The 13300-nt window shown below is 37.6% G+C and overlaps 1 protein-coding gene across 1 annotated transcript in view; it reads right to left on the bottom strand.

Moving 5' to 3' along the window:
* The window catches only part of TTC27 (tetratricopeptide repeat domain 27), a 96671-nt gene that overhangs the window by 12969 nt on the left and 70402 nt on the right, over positions 1-13300 (bottom strand). Inside the window, exons 14-17 of the mRNA XM_034428128.3 lie at positions 12259-12357; positions 10830-10882; positions 6644-6809; positions 4481-4678 (exon numbers count right to left, since the gene is read on the bottom strand). Of these exons, the coding sequence (XP_034284019.2) occupies positions 4481-4678; positions 6644-6809; positions 10830-10882; positions 12259-12357 (516 nt within the window). The remainder of the gene's footprint in view (positions 1-4480; positions 4679-6643; positions 6810-10829; positions 10883-12258; positions 12358-13300) is intronic.

The raw sequence follows: 13300 nt of genomic DNA, 5'->3' as shown, positions 1-13300 counted from the left end.
GAAGTGTTAATACCACTTTATAATGCTTTGGTAAGGCCACACTTGGAATACTGCATCCAATTTTGGTCGCCACGATGTAAAAAAGATGTTGAGACTCTAGAAAGAGTGCAGAGAAGAGCAACAAAGTTGATTAGGGGACTCAAGGATAAAACATATAAAGAACGATTGCTGGAACTGGATGTGTCTAGTCTTATGAAAAGAAGGACTAGGGGTGACATGATAGCAGTGTTTCGATATCTCAAGGGTTGCCACAAAGAAGAGGGAGTCAAACTATTCCCCAAAGCATCTGAGGGAAGAACAAGGAGCAATGGATGGAAATTAATCAAGGAGAGAAGCAACTTAGAACTAAGGAAAAATTTCCTAACAGTTAGAACAATTCCTTCCAACACTGGAAGTTTTTAAGAAGAGATTAGATAACCATTTGTCTGAAGTGGTGTAGGGTTTCCTGCATAAGCAGGGTGTTGGACTAGAAGACTTTCAAGGTCCCTTCCAACTCTGTTATTCTATTCTATTCTATTACATAATTTAAAGTCATCCTTTCTCTATCTTAATACTATGCTGCAGCCAGCGCCATTTAAAGGCTATTCTTCAATACTAAGTGAAGGACTGATAACCCTGGCCTGTATTTCATGTCACTCTGGGATCTAATGTCCAGTATCTATGAGAATGGAGATTTCTGCATACTTTTAAATATGATGCACTTATTATTTTTAAGAAGTTTTGTTATTCCCCTAGATATTTTAGCAAACCTAGTTTCAGTGTCAAAAAAATAAGGGATGGTGTGAGGGGTTCTCAAATTGTTTAGCAGATTTTATGAGTATATAGTGTAATTTTGAAGTTTTGTATTATTCTATACTAAACTGGGGAACTGTTTATATTTGAGTCTGACAAGCTCTCTTTGGTCATCATGAATTAGCAATAATATTAATTTATATTTTGTTGCTGGGATACTAGAACTCAACAGTTTAAAACAAGAAAGCTGAAGTCACATCAAGGAAACGATTCATCTTGAATTCTGAAGTGAGAAATTGGTGTTATTTATGTGAGATTTATGAAATCTGGGGAAAAAAAACTGAGAATAATTTAGCCAAAATAGATAGCCTCAGTGGAAAGCACATGGTTTAGCTATTGGTTTCCTTTGGCAGTGGATATAGATGCTACAATATTTAATCAACATCACATCACAGGAACAAATGTACATTTTTAACTTTTTCACTATTTCTTCATCTTGCTTTCTTGATTATTGCTTTAGAAAGCCTTCTAACTTTTTTATGGGCAATGTAAGGGCTACAACAAAAAGAAAACTAAAATTTAAAAAAACTTTATTCAGTGAATGGAGGTACTGTAGGGAACCAAGTTTGTGATTTACTAATTTGAGGATCTCTATTTCTGAAATAAATAGAAATGACTTTTTTTAAATTACTAAACTAAATTAATAATTATCTTGGTTTTATTTCACAGAATATATGTATGAAAAGAATACCGGAATGGGGTTACATGACTGCATCACTTAACAAAGACAATTTTAGCAGTTCTGGATGCCACCATTAAGCATTGACTCTGTGGGTCGTTAAGTAAAGACATCACATGATCGTGACTTCTGACTTCCTAACACATTTCTCATTGACTTTGCTTGTGGGAAGCTGGAAGGGAATGTCGGAAATCGCAATCAGACAACCACAGATCATTGTGATATCATAATCACAAGATGGGTGCCAGGATGGCGATCATGTGACCACAGGGATGCTCCAATAGTTGGAACTCCAAGGACCAGTGAAGTCTTTGTCCAGCACCAATGCAAACTGGAATAGTTGCTGAATTATAGTCACTGAATATAACCCGACTACCACCTTAAAGTCTATTATAGTATTTTTTTATTGCTGTATCCAAAGCTGGGCTTTATGGTAATACTGAAAGCTAATCATATTGTCAGTAGCTTCAGTAAAGCAATGGCATTATTGAATGCTCGCAAACACAAAGACAGGGAGACAACTCAATTGATAGAACATTAAAACATAATGTAGTTTCTATGCAAGAAATCAAGAATAAAACTTTCCTCTGTTATTATAAAACACACCTTCAATAGATTCAAGCTCACTATCTGATGTACTACTGAATATTTCCAGGTGACTTATATTTATACAAGATGGAAATGAACTTTGTTTCCATCCCCAATCTCAGTTTCTGACCCAGGTAATATAGCAAGAATGGATAAAGAAAAATAAAGAAGAATTTACAAATGTCATTCTCTAATGGTAATTTTGAGAATTCATGCTCAAGATTGCAACCTGTTATTTTTATGTATTGGGCACATGGCCAATGTCAACTTTTAAGATGTCCACTCTTTGTTATGGTAGAGCCTACATTTTCACTGCAGATTATGGGGGTTTACTACTAGTCCTGTTCTTTGTGTTCTGTGCCTCCTTGCACAAATGTCAAAATAATCCTAAATACAATAAAACATTTTCACGAATCAAGGGTGAACTCTTTTGTTGTTGTCCATAATGGGCCCCCAAGAATTCACAAAAATGATTGAATGATATACATTTAGGGAAGTATTGCCCAGTATAAACCCATGATCATGAAACAATATTTTGACAGTGTTGCAGTTCTAAAATTATACATCTGAAGGAAGAGGTTTTTTGGAACCCAAGAGTTGAAATAGGCCATTTAGTCCATCAAATTTCAATGCAAAAATACAAATTAATTTACAAATAAAACATCTTACAAATCCCTATCAAGCCTCTGATTGCACATCTCTCACTAAGAGAACCCATTAGCCCATAAAATGAATATTAATCAGTTATAGGAAAGATAAAACTATAAACCATTATGTCTGTCCACTGCAGGAACAACATCTGCCAACAAAATGGATGACTTCTCCTGCTGTTTGCACATATACCTAAATCTTCTCCAGATGGTTGGGAGATTTCTGGAGTTGATTTAATGGATATTGGAGGATACAGTGGTTGGGTAGAGAGAGAACAATGGAAAAATTATTTTATCAGTAGAAGTTCACTTGTGTAACATTGGATACAGGCCACAAGCAGAAACACTCCTTGTTTTAAAAGAATATTTATTATTTCCTCTCTTATATGGGGAAGTCTCTTCCAATGGCAATCCTGCTGTCTCAAATGTAGCCTAGGAATGCATTTAAAATGGAAGGGAAAGTGAAATTACAGAGAAAATATAATGAATTTCTAGATTAAGACTTGGTGCAAAAAATACCACCTACTAACTTTATTTACTAGGTTATGAACAGGGAAAAGCTCTACAGTTTGAAAGGGAAACTAATTGGAATAGTGAACAATTTTATTTTGCCTCTTTCAGATGTTTGCCTAAAATCAGGACAATACATTTGCATGATTGCCACCAGGAGATAAGAACTTACATGGGGAGAAAAAAAATTATTTCCTCGTGGAAAGTATGTACTCCACTACCCCCGCAAGAAAAGAACAGAACAGAACAGAAAAGACAAAGGAAATATAAATATATGATTGTAAGGGAGACAAAGTAATACAAGTAAAGAAAGAACTGAAAATTGTATAGTAAAACACATACAAACCTTTCTTGTCTTTCCTGATTAATCTCTTGTCCATCTCCCACACAGGACTCTCATGTCTACCTAGCATTTCTAATGTTATTTATTATATGTTTCCTTTCCATTTTCTGCATTCTGCTAAGTCTCTCGTTCTACTCACATATCTGTTTCTCACTCATCTTTCTTATCTTTGTTCTTTTTTTTTCTATGGTTTTCTCAGTCCTCTCCATACATGGAGGAAAGGTGTCTCACACAGTAATCAGAGAAAAGTACAGCTGCAGTACAATAGTTATGTGTCGGTGATGCTAAAGGATCAGACTGACCTCATCAAACAGCTTAATAAATGATCCCATACGTGGGACTTCTATTCCATTTATACTAAATGGTAACAGTTTAATAATTGGAAACATTCTCTTCCGCCAAAGGCTGCTGCATTGAAATAATGATTCAGCTATTGGAATTCCAAAGGAAGCCCGAAATGTATAAATCATTCTGCAGAAGACATATTGCTTAAAAGTAATATTTATCACTTAGGTAGAAACCCTAGAATGAAACTGGATAGACCATTCCCTATGTCTAATAAATTCTGTGATTAGTACATCTAAATAAATAATTATCTTAAGCAAGTCTGGAATCACAAGAAATTATTAAATTCATCTCTGCCTGAATGTGTATTTTTCATGCAAGAGGGAAAAGTCTATTATTTTATCTTGCTGCTCCCGTAATTGTTTTTCCTTTTTATCAATCTTTAAAATAAATAGCCTTGCTAATCAAGTTACCAAACAAAGAGCTTCTTAATGGAATGTGAAATTCAAGCAAAGGATATTTCACGAACCAATCATATTCTCACAAAGGATACATCCAAAACCTTAATATCACCATGAAAACACACGTGTGTCTTTTCTGATACGAGAAGCATATTCTGCCATTAAGGTTTACCTTTTCTATGTCTTCGCAGTTCTCATTCTGCCCATTTTCGTAAAGCTTGGCATATAATCTCCAGATTTCTCCATCACTTGTCACTCGAGAAGTCACTCTGCCAAAGAGGGCCTGCAGTTTTCCTTTTAATCCTTTGGCTGTCTCCCCATTTCGGTCACTTACGCCATCCATGACTACTTTTACCAGAATCTTAAGCACCTTAAAGAGAAGTAAAGTCGAGTGGAGTTTCCAAAATGTTTGCTAATACTTCATTCAATTGATCAGAGCTGGAATTAATATCTGAAATGACTGGATTAATGTATTAACATAGTAATCTATTTGAAGATGGCACAAGATGTTATAATTGCATAAGAGCATTATCTACCGAATTTTTCGGAGTATAAGATGCACCTTTTTCCTCCCTAAAAGGGGGTGAAAATTTAGGTGCATCTTATACACCGAATGTAGCCCCGCCAACCCACTGGCCCCCACCCTTTGGCCTGTGCCTCCCAGCAGTTTACCTCCTTGCAGCAAGCAGCAAGAAGAAACAGCTCCTTTCAGCTTCACCACAGCCTAATTAGCACAAGTTGATTGGATTGGCCTCTCGACTCTCAGCTGTTTTGCTCTCAGCTGTTTTGCGTGGGCCTCTGCTGCTTGCTGCAACAAGGTAAATTGCTGGAGCAGATTTTTTTTTTCTTGTGCTAATCAAGCTATGCCGAAAACGAAAATGAAAGTAAAGTAGGCTATTTGCTGCTTGCTGCAACGAGGCAAAATTGTTGGGAGGCAAAGGCAGATTTCTTTTTCTTGTTTTCCTCACCAAAAAAGGTAGGTGCATCTTATAGTTCGGTGCATCTTATACTCCAAAAAATACGGTAATTAATTCCTCTGAAGATATTTGATGAATATTAAACCAATATAATTATAAAACAAAGGAGCTATCTCCTTAGCTGCTGCATTTAACAATATTTAAACCTGAATTCCATGTGTCTCTTTGAAGTAATATCAACATCACAAAAATATTGAACTGTATGACAGCACAATTGCTCCTTCCTTTGACTTTCCAACATATTACTACAGAATTGTTTCTGTAATATTAACATCCCACACTCCCCACACAAACATACTTTTACCCCACCAGTAAAGGCAAAATCAGTATGGAAGCTAGAATGCTACCTATCCATTATGAATGGAGGTGGGAAGACCAAGTACTGGCTTGGCTGATTTCCATCCCCTCCAATGCCTGTACTGTCTAAAGCTGTGATGGCAAACCTATGGCACACGGGCCGGAAGTGGCACGCAGAACCATCTCTCTGGGCACGCGAGCTGTCACCCGTTGCTCTTCTGGGTTCTGGAGCACCATCCAGCTGGTCTTCTTGTGTACGGGAGCGACAGAAACCAAAAGAGCAACTTCCTAGTGTGCATGTGCGCACCGGGAAGGTGATCTTCCGGTTTCTGGCACGCATGAAGACCAGCTGGCCAGTCGGTGCTGAAAAGGTTTGCCTTCCTGGGAATACATTCTCACTCTCTCTCTGTCTCTGTCTCTGTCTCTCTCTCTGTCTCTGTCTCTGTCTCTGTCTCTCTCTCTCTCTCTCTCTCTCTCTGGGTGCTGTAAAAACATGCACCTCACATCTGGTTCCTCAGAAGCCACTGCATTGGCTTGCCTCTTCAGGGGTACAGAGGGAAAGTGCATGATGCTACGAAGATAGAAGCTGAGGACATCATGTGCATTTGAGGTGACAGCTGAGAGGAATTCTTGGGTAGTACACTGTTAATTTTCAGATCATAGGGCTAAAGGCTCCCCAAGGAAGGCAAATGCTAAGAAAAGTAAAAAGAAAGTACAAGAAAAAGAAAGAAATTTTGCAACTGAGGTAGTTAGTACAGAGCTCAGAAGTATATGTGTTTTCTGGGGAAAGCCAGGCTAAACTGGGTAAGGCTGCTACTTCCTCCCATCAGAACTGAGGGGAAAGAGGTATCCACTGCTTATGCTGTAGAAAAGAGTCATTTTTACTAGGTCTTGATACAGCTTGAAAGTTATGGCAGCAGAAAAGTTATATTTGTAATTACTTTCTAAGAAATTCTAAAACAGGCAACTTAAGATACTTACCATGCTTTGAGTTATTATTCTTTGCCATGAATCACATTATTTAAAATTAGACACATGAATAAAAATGATGGGCATTGTACCTGGACATCTTTATATTTTTCTTTTAAGTCCATAAGCCTGTGATAAGCTTTAATGGCTTCTGAAAATTCTCCAATATCTGTACTGGTTAGAATGTAATTTTCCCAAATCTGCCAATGCTCATAATTACACTTGAGAGCTTCCTGAAGAGTCCGGAATGCTTTAATTCTAGTTTAAAAAAAACAAAGAAAAAATAGCAAGAATTAATTAATTATAAAATGGACATACTTTGTTTTTCCAGTAAAACAAATTTGCTCATTTAGAATCTTTTCATTTTCTTGTCATATTGAAAAGAAAAGTGGTGAAAAAAATTTCTTACTTTGCCACAAAGCCATCATTAACTGGGAGGGGGGACTATTATATATAATTTTATATATAATCACAGTGATGTGAGAAATACTTCCTCTAGTGGAATCCAATACAATTGATGAAGCATATCGACAAAATCATTTAGAAGGTGTCTAAAGCGGAAGACACAATAATTGGATGTCCTCGTATGGTGGGATCATTCATATTAAGAACAGGTGACTCACACCTGCCTTTAGCTGTGAAGGCTCTAACACCCTCAGAGGAAAACAACATGATATCAAATTTATCCTTTGCCAAATGGAATTTATCCTTTGCCAAATGGAATTTATCCTTTGCCAAACATTGAATAGAAATGGAAACCAGACTCCTAGCCCAAAAGAGACGACCACCTCAGCAAGATGTTCTGTATAATTTGGGGGAGAGAAAAAGGCACAAAGGCATGAACATTGATTTCACTAATACATAGTCACTGAAATTCTTTCACAATGGCTTAAACTTTTCTAAGATGAATATTTGTCAGAACTTCCTGGGTTATTGTGCATCAATTTAATTTGTTCCTCCTCACTTAGCAAAGAGAAACCCAACAGCAGAACCAATTCATTTTTGCTGTCCTAAAATCTCAATAAGGTACACCTGCCAAAAAGGAAACCAACCAAGCAACCAAATATAGTTACAAAGCTAGAAAAAAATACTGTCCCAAATCATGCCATCCTGGAATTTGAGACTGATAGGGAGCTAATTTGGTTATGGTAGTTATGATACTCACCAAAACAGGAGACTATGAGTTCTAGGCCTGACTAGGTGGCTCAGTGGCTAAGTCACTGAGCTTGTCGATCAGAAAGATTGGCAGGTCAGTGGTTCGAATCCCTAGTACAGGTCTCCTGCCTGAGCAGGGGGTTGGACTAGATGACCTCCAAGGTTCCTTCCAACTTTGTTACTGTTACAGTTCATTTGAATATAGGCTTCCTTAGGCATGAAATCCAGGTGGATGATTTTGAGCCAGTCATACTCACTCAAACCAACCCACCTCACGGGGTTGCTAGAATGCGGAAAATAGGAGGTAGGTTTGCTGCCTTGAGTTAACCAAATATTATTTTTAAGGCAGGAAATAAAATAGTGACAATGATGAAGATGAGATGATCATCATAACCATAGTCTTTTGAAACACACTGTCATTGAGCCATGGTCTTGTGGCATCTGAAGTTTTGGAGCTGCAGCCAATGAACTTTTATCCTAACAACTGAGCTGAATATCAGATGCTCTCTAGTCATATTCTCAAAGACTATCATAACTGGTTTGGACTGAGCAAATAAAGGCATCGGTTCAAAGATATCTAATGATTACTTCTAAAGAGGCGATTAACTGGAAAGTTTCTTTAGGGTATTTCTATATTAACATTGAAAGTTGCTGAAAAGGACATTTGTTTCAAGAGGACACTTGAGCATCTTGGAATCTCTTTGCATCTATTTTCTGTTCCTTGCAATCTCTGAGGCAACTGCATCTTTCAGTCTGCTTATTCCATAAATACGTCTAAAGACCTCTTGAACTTATTTATGGCTTTTGGTTCAATGCACCCTCTTAGCAATTTGTTTCCTGTGTATACAATACTTTGTAAGATCCCTACTGGTTTTCTCATTTTTAGTTTCTTTTGAGAAAGCTGATAAATTGTTTTTCATGATGTAAAGAAAAAAAAGAAAGATAAAAATACCCTTTAGATTGTTTTTTGAAGATGCATTCCTTTGAGCAGAAGATTAATGGAACACAGTCTAAGCAGCAAAAATTATCTTGACAAGTGAGTTATGTTTCTGAAAAACTGAAAGCCGTTTTATCAAGAAGATATCCAACCAAATTATTGTTACATAAATGAAACAACCATACAGAATTAAGGTATCAAGCCCACTCATAAGATTTATGAAAGGTACATTTCTAGGAAAATGAAAAGATAACTTAATATTGAACAGCCAATTTTCACAATGAATATCTGAACAACACTGCAATGCAAATCATTAGCTATATCACCTGTTGAAAACAAGATACAGTTTTGTTTTAGGACAGGATTCTGGTTTACATAAGAATGGTGCTATGCATTTAAATATCAGTAGCCACCTTCTCTTGCCAGCTGCGCATTATTTGAACTATTTCATAACAAAAATAGGACCCTGAAGTACACATTAAACCTCATTAGCAAATAGTCAGATTAATTAGCTAACATGAAATGTACAGATAGACTTCGACTTACAACGGTTCATTTAAGTGACTGTTTGAAGTTACAACAGCGCTGAAAAAAGTGACTTAAGACCAGGGGTGAAATGTAAAATTTGTTGCTACCGGTTCTGTGGGCATGGCTTGGCGGAGAAGGGTGTTTAATGTGACCGGGTGGGCGTGGCCAACTTTTTTTTTTTTTTAACTTTCAAAGCATTTTTTTCTAATGCTTTGAAAAGCCTCTGCCAATCAGGCAACTCAGCTGGGATCGTCAGAGAGGCATTTTAAAAAATACCTCTCTGCTGATCAGGCAACTCAGCTGGGAGTTGCCAGAGACTTTTCAAAGCATTTTTTTTACCACCTCTTCGGCCAAGAGGTTGCAGAAAAAAATGCTTTGAAAAGTCTCTGATGATCCCAGCTGAGCCGCGCGATCATCAGAGGCTTTTTTTTTTAACTTTTAAAAGCATTTTTTCTTCGGAATAGGTTGTAGAAAAAAATGCTTTTAAAAGTAAAAAAAAAAAAAAGCCTCTGATGATTGTGCAGCTCAGCTGGACATGGAGGGACGGGGGTGGGGGGGCCCGCGCGGGGATTTTTGCTACTGATTCTCTGAACCACCCGCCATCGCTACCGGATCAGGCGATCCAGTCCAAACCGAGAGCATTTCACCCCTGCTTAAGACCAGTTTTCACACTTATGACCATTGCCACATCCCCATGATCATATGATCAAAATTCAGATGCTTGGCAACTTGTTCATATTTATTATGATGGTTGCAGTGTCCGGGGTGTGTGTGTGTGTGTCATGTGATCATCTTTTGTGACCTTCTGACAAACTTAACAACCGTAGTGATTCACTTAACAACTGTGGCAAGAAAGGTTGCAAAATGGGGAAAAATTGACATAATTGTCTTGCTTAGCAACATAAATTTTGGGCTCAATTGTGATCGTAAGTCGATGACTACCTGGAATGACAATGGTAATGTTGTACAGTACAACTAGAAGAGGCATTGGCTCCAGATATGCTGATATGACAAAACATTACTTCCAAATTGGTTATGGGTTGGACCTATGGGAAGTTTAGTGCAACAAATCTGGAAGACACTATAAGGGGTACAGTCCTGAATGTGGATGCTTCTATAATGCTTTGCTTCCTGGTCCTTTTTCCAGATTTGTTGCACTAGAATTCCCATAGTTCCTACCCATAACCAATTTGGAAGTAATGTTTTGTCATATCAGCACATCTGGAGCTAATGCCTCTTCTAGTTGTATTGTATGTGTGTAATGTATGTACGTATGTGTATATGTATGTATATGTATATGTATATGAAAAATATATGCCACGTACAGATAGCCCTCCCACTACGAGCTTCACTGTGAACCTGAAATCCTAATTAATTGTACACCATGCAATAAATTTTTTACTAACATTCGTGAGCGCGGTAAGATCTAAAGAGCTGCCTTTCTTTCCAAAAGTTTTTTTTCATGATATAATCTCTGACATTCTAATGATATTTATAGTGGGAGGCCAAATGAGAGAGCTTGGGTTTGTGGTGATAAAGAGGATCCTGAAGGCAGTATGTTCAGAAGCTGAATGTTATTCCGGAAAGGCCAGTGTGAGAGGAAACCAGGGCTGTTTACTTTGGATGGAAAAATTACAAAACCGCTTTGATGCACTTACTTCTGTTTCAATCTGATATATGCCGTAGATAGATTGTTCCAAGCCTCCGCATTCTACAATCAGAATACACACAAAAGTGTTAGCATTAAACTTTCACAGAAGGGATAAACATTTATAAGCAAATACATAAACACGCTTTTCTCCACAAGCAATGCTGTGCTAATAGCTGATATTTATGCAAACACAAATATTGAATTTATACCCTCCATCAATGTGCGCAAACCAACCATTTATAAGAGGAGAGTTTCAAACATGTACCACTGACACCTGCTAGGATATGCAAAGCTCAAGTACCCTGAAGGAGTTCCCGATGCAAGCAACAGATGATGATAGAAGAACAACAGATCAGCATAAACAATGGCAATGTGGCCACAGAATATTTTATCATTGTTTCTCAAATAATGATTTTGGGAAGTCTTTTTACAACCGATACCTGGCAAAATGAGGTGGGGGGGAGGGGGAGAGTATTACCTAGGACTTATGGTGCAATATCGTATTTCTTATTTAGAAAGAAAAAAAGTTACTTAAAACCAAGGAGGAGCAAGCTTTCAAATAGTGAGCACCATCATGGAATTTCTAGAACACCGTAGGCACCAAAATGTAAGAATAAAAAGTTAGGAATTTTTAAGTATGTTTTTCAGTTTTAATTGACAAGATCCCATATGAGAACACGGAGTTTTAGTTTTGGCTACCCTGTGAGCATTTGGCACTTTTAAATTTGTCCATTACATAGGTGTATGTGTATAACTGGTGCATTGTAATGTATGTTGTGCATGCATATACAGTGCATCTGCACATAATTAGGGCACAGGTAATACATTCTGTAACATATATGCACTATGTAGTTGGATTGGTACAGTGAAACCTGAAGAACTCAACTGATCTCTACAGATAGTCCTTGACTTATGACCACAATTGAGCCCCAAAGTGAATTTTGTCCGATTTTACGACCTTTCTTGCTACATCTGTTAAGTGAATCACTGCAGTTGTTAAGTTAGTAACACTTGTTAAGTGAATCTGGCTTCCCCACTGACTCTGTTGGTCAGAAAGTTACAAAATGTAATAACTCGACCCCAGGAGGCTACAAACATCATAAACATGAGCCAGTTGCCAAGCATCTGAAGTGAGCGCAGGGATGCTGCAATGATTGTAAGTGTGAAAAATGGTCATAAGTCACTATTTTCACTGCCATTGTAACTTCAAATGGTCACTAAACGAATGGATGCAAGTTGAGGACTATCTCTATAACAATTTCTCCATGGTTGTTAACTGCTGCTTTTTTTTCTGCAATGAACCTTTTTCTGACTCTCAAACATAAACTCATAGAGAGATCCACTAACTTTACATATTCCATAAAATGTAGGAAATGATAACAAAAGGCTATTTAATCAAAGCACACCCGAGTGCTGCTTTTCCTTCATTTACTTACATCAGGTTCCAACATCACACAGCGCTGAAAAGCCCGGGAAGCACCTTCATAGTCTTCCAATGCTAAATAGGCACAACCTAAGGAAAACCACACCCCCAACTGAAAGAAAAATAAAACGAAATGGATCAAAGAAGCATTTTTCAACTTAACATCTCCCTGCCTCATGCATAGACTACAAGATAGCTAGAACCATATTGACTGAGAATTATGGAAGTGAAATGGGGAGGATTGAGAAACTATAGGACGGTTTTTCTCAACCACCTTAAAGTCAATTCCCAGAATTCCCCATGCTGCCAAGATTGAGATAGACTGCTGTAGGATAACAGTGGCAACTAAATTTTGACATAAACCAAGCAGGGACATGTTCTAAAGAGGGCACTGGATCTCTTTCCTGTTCTCTTCTCCCAGATCATTACCCTGATGAAAAGATAGTGAAACTCAAGAGCACCACAATGATTAAGTAAACTTCAGCTGGCTCTAGGAGTTTAGGTTTGTTTTCTCTTCATAACCAATAGCAAATGTTTATACAAGCAAGATGAGGCTGATATTGTCTGGGCTCTCAAGCTAAAAGGACAAAAACTGAGGAGGAGGAATTCTATAATTTTCATGACAAAGTCATTTATTTGTAAGTAAGGGATGGATGGCATAAACCTTCAAGGCAAGTCAGTAGCTACGTAACTATTCAAACCTACAAGGAAATCAGCAGCTACATAACTGTTGAAACAAACAGGTGGGAAAAAGGTGACTAGCATTTAAACCTGGGGGCCAATATACACAGCAGGCAGGATTTCAGATGCTTTTCAAAGGAGAATTTCTGTAATTCTCTAAAATAAACCTACTTATCTTACTTTGTTGTGCCTAATTTGGAATGAGGAGGAGCCACAAAGTTTAATGCTATACTTGGTGCAAAGTCTTGACAACTGAACCTGGTTAATTCTTGAATGGGCAACTATTCAAGCAATACTAAGGCTAGAGTAAGAAGTGACAAAATATGCCAGAAGAGGCCCTACACTACCAAGAAAATTGCTTGGAATTATCCATG

The sequence above is a fragment of the Pantherophis guttatus genome, chromosome 1 (genome assembly GCF_059756535.1).
Source record: "Pantherophis guttatus breed Tessera chromosome 1, ASM5975653v1, whole genome shotgun sequence".
NCBI lineage: Eukaryota > Metazoa > Chordata > Lepidosauria > Squamata > Colubridae > Pantherophis > Pantherophis guttatus.
This window is presented reverse-complemented; position numbering and strand designations above follow the sequence as displayed.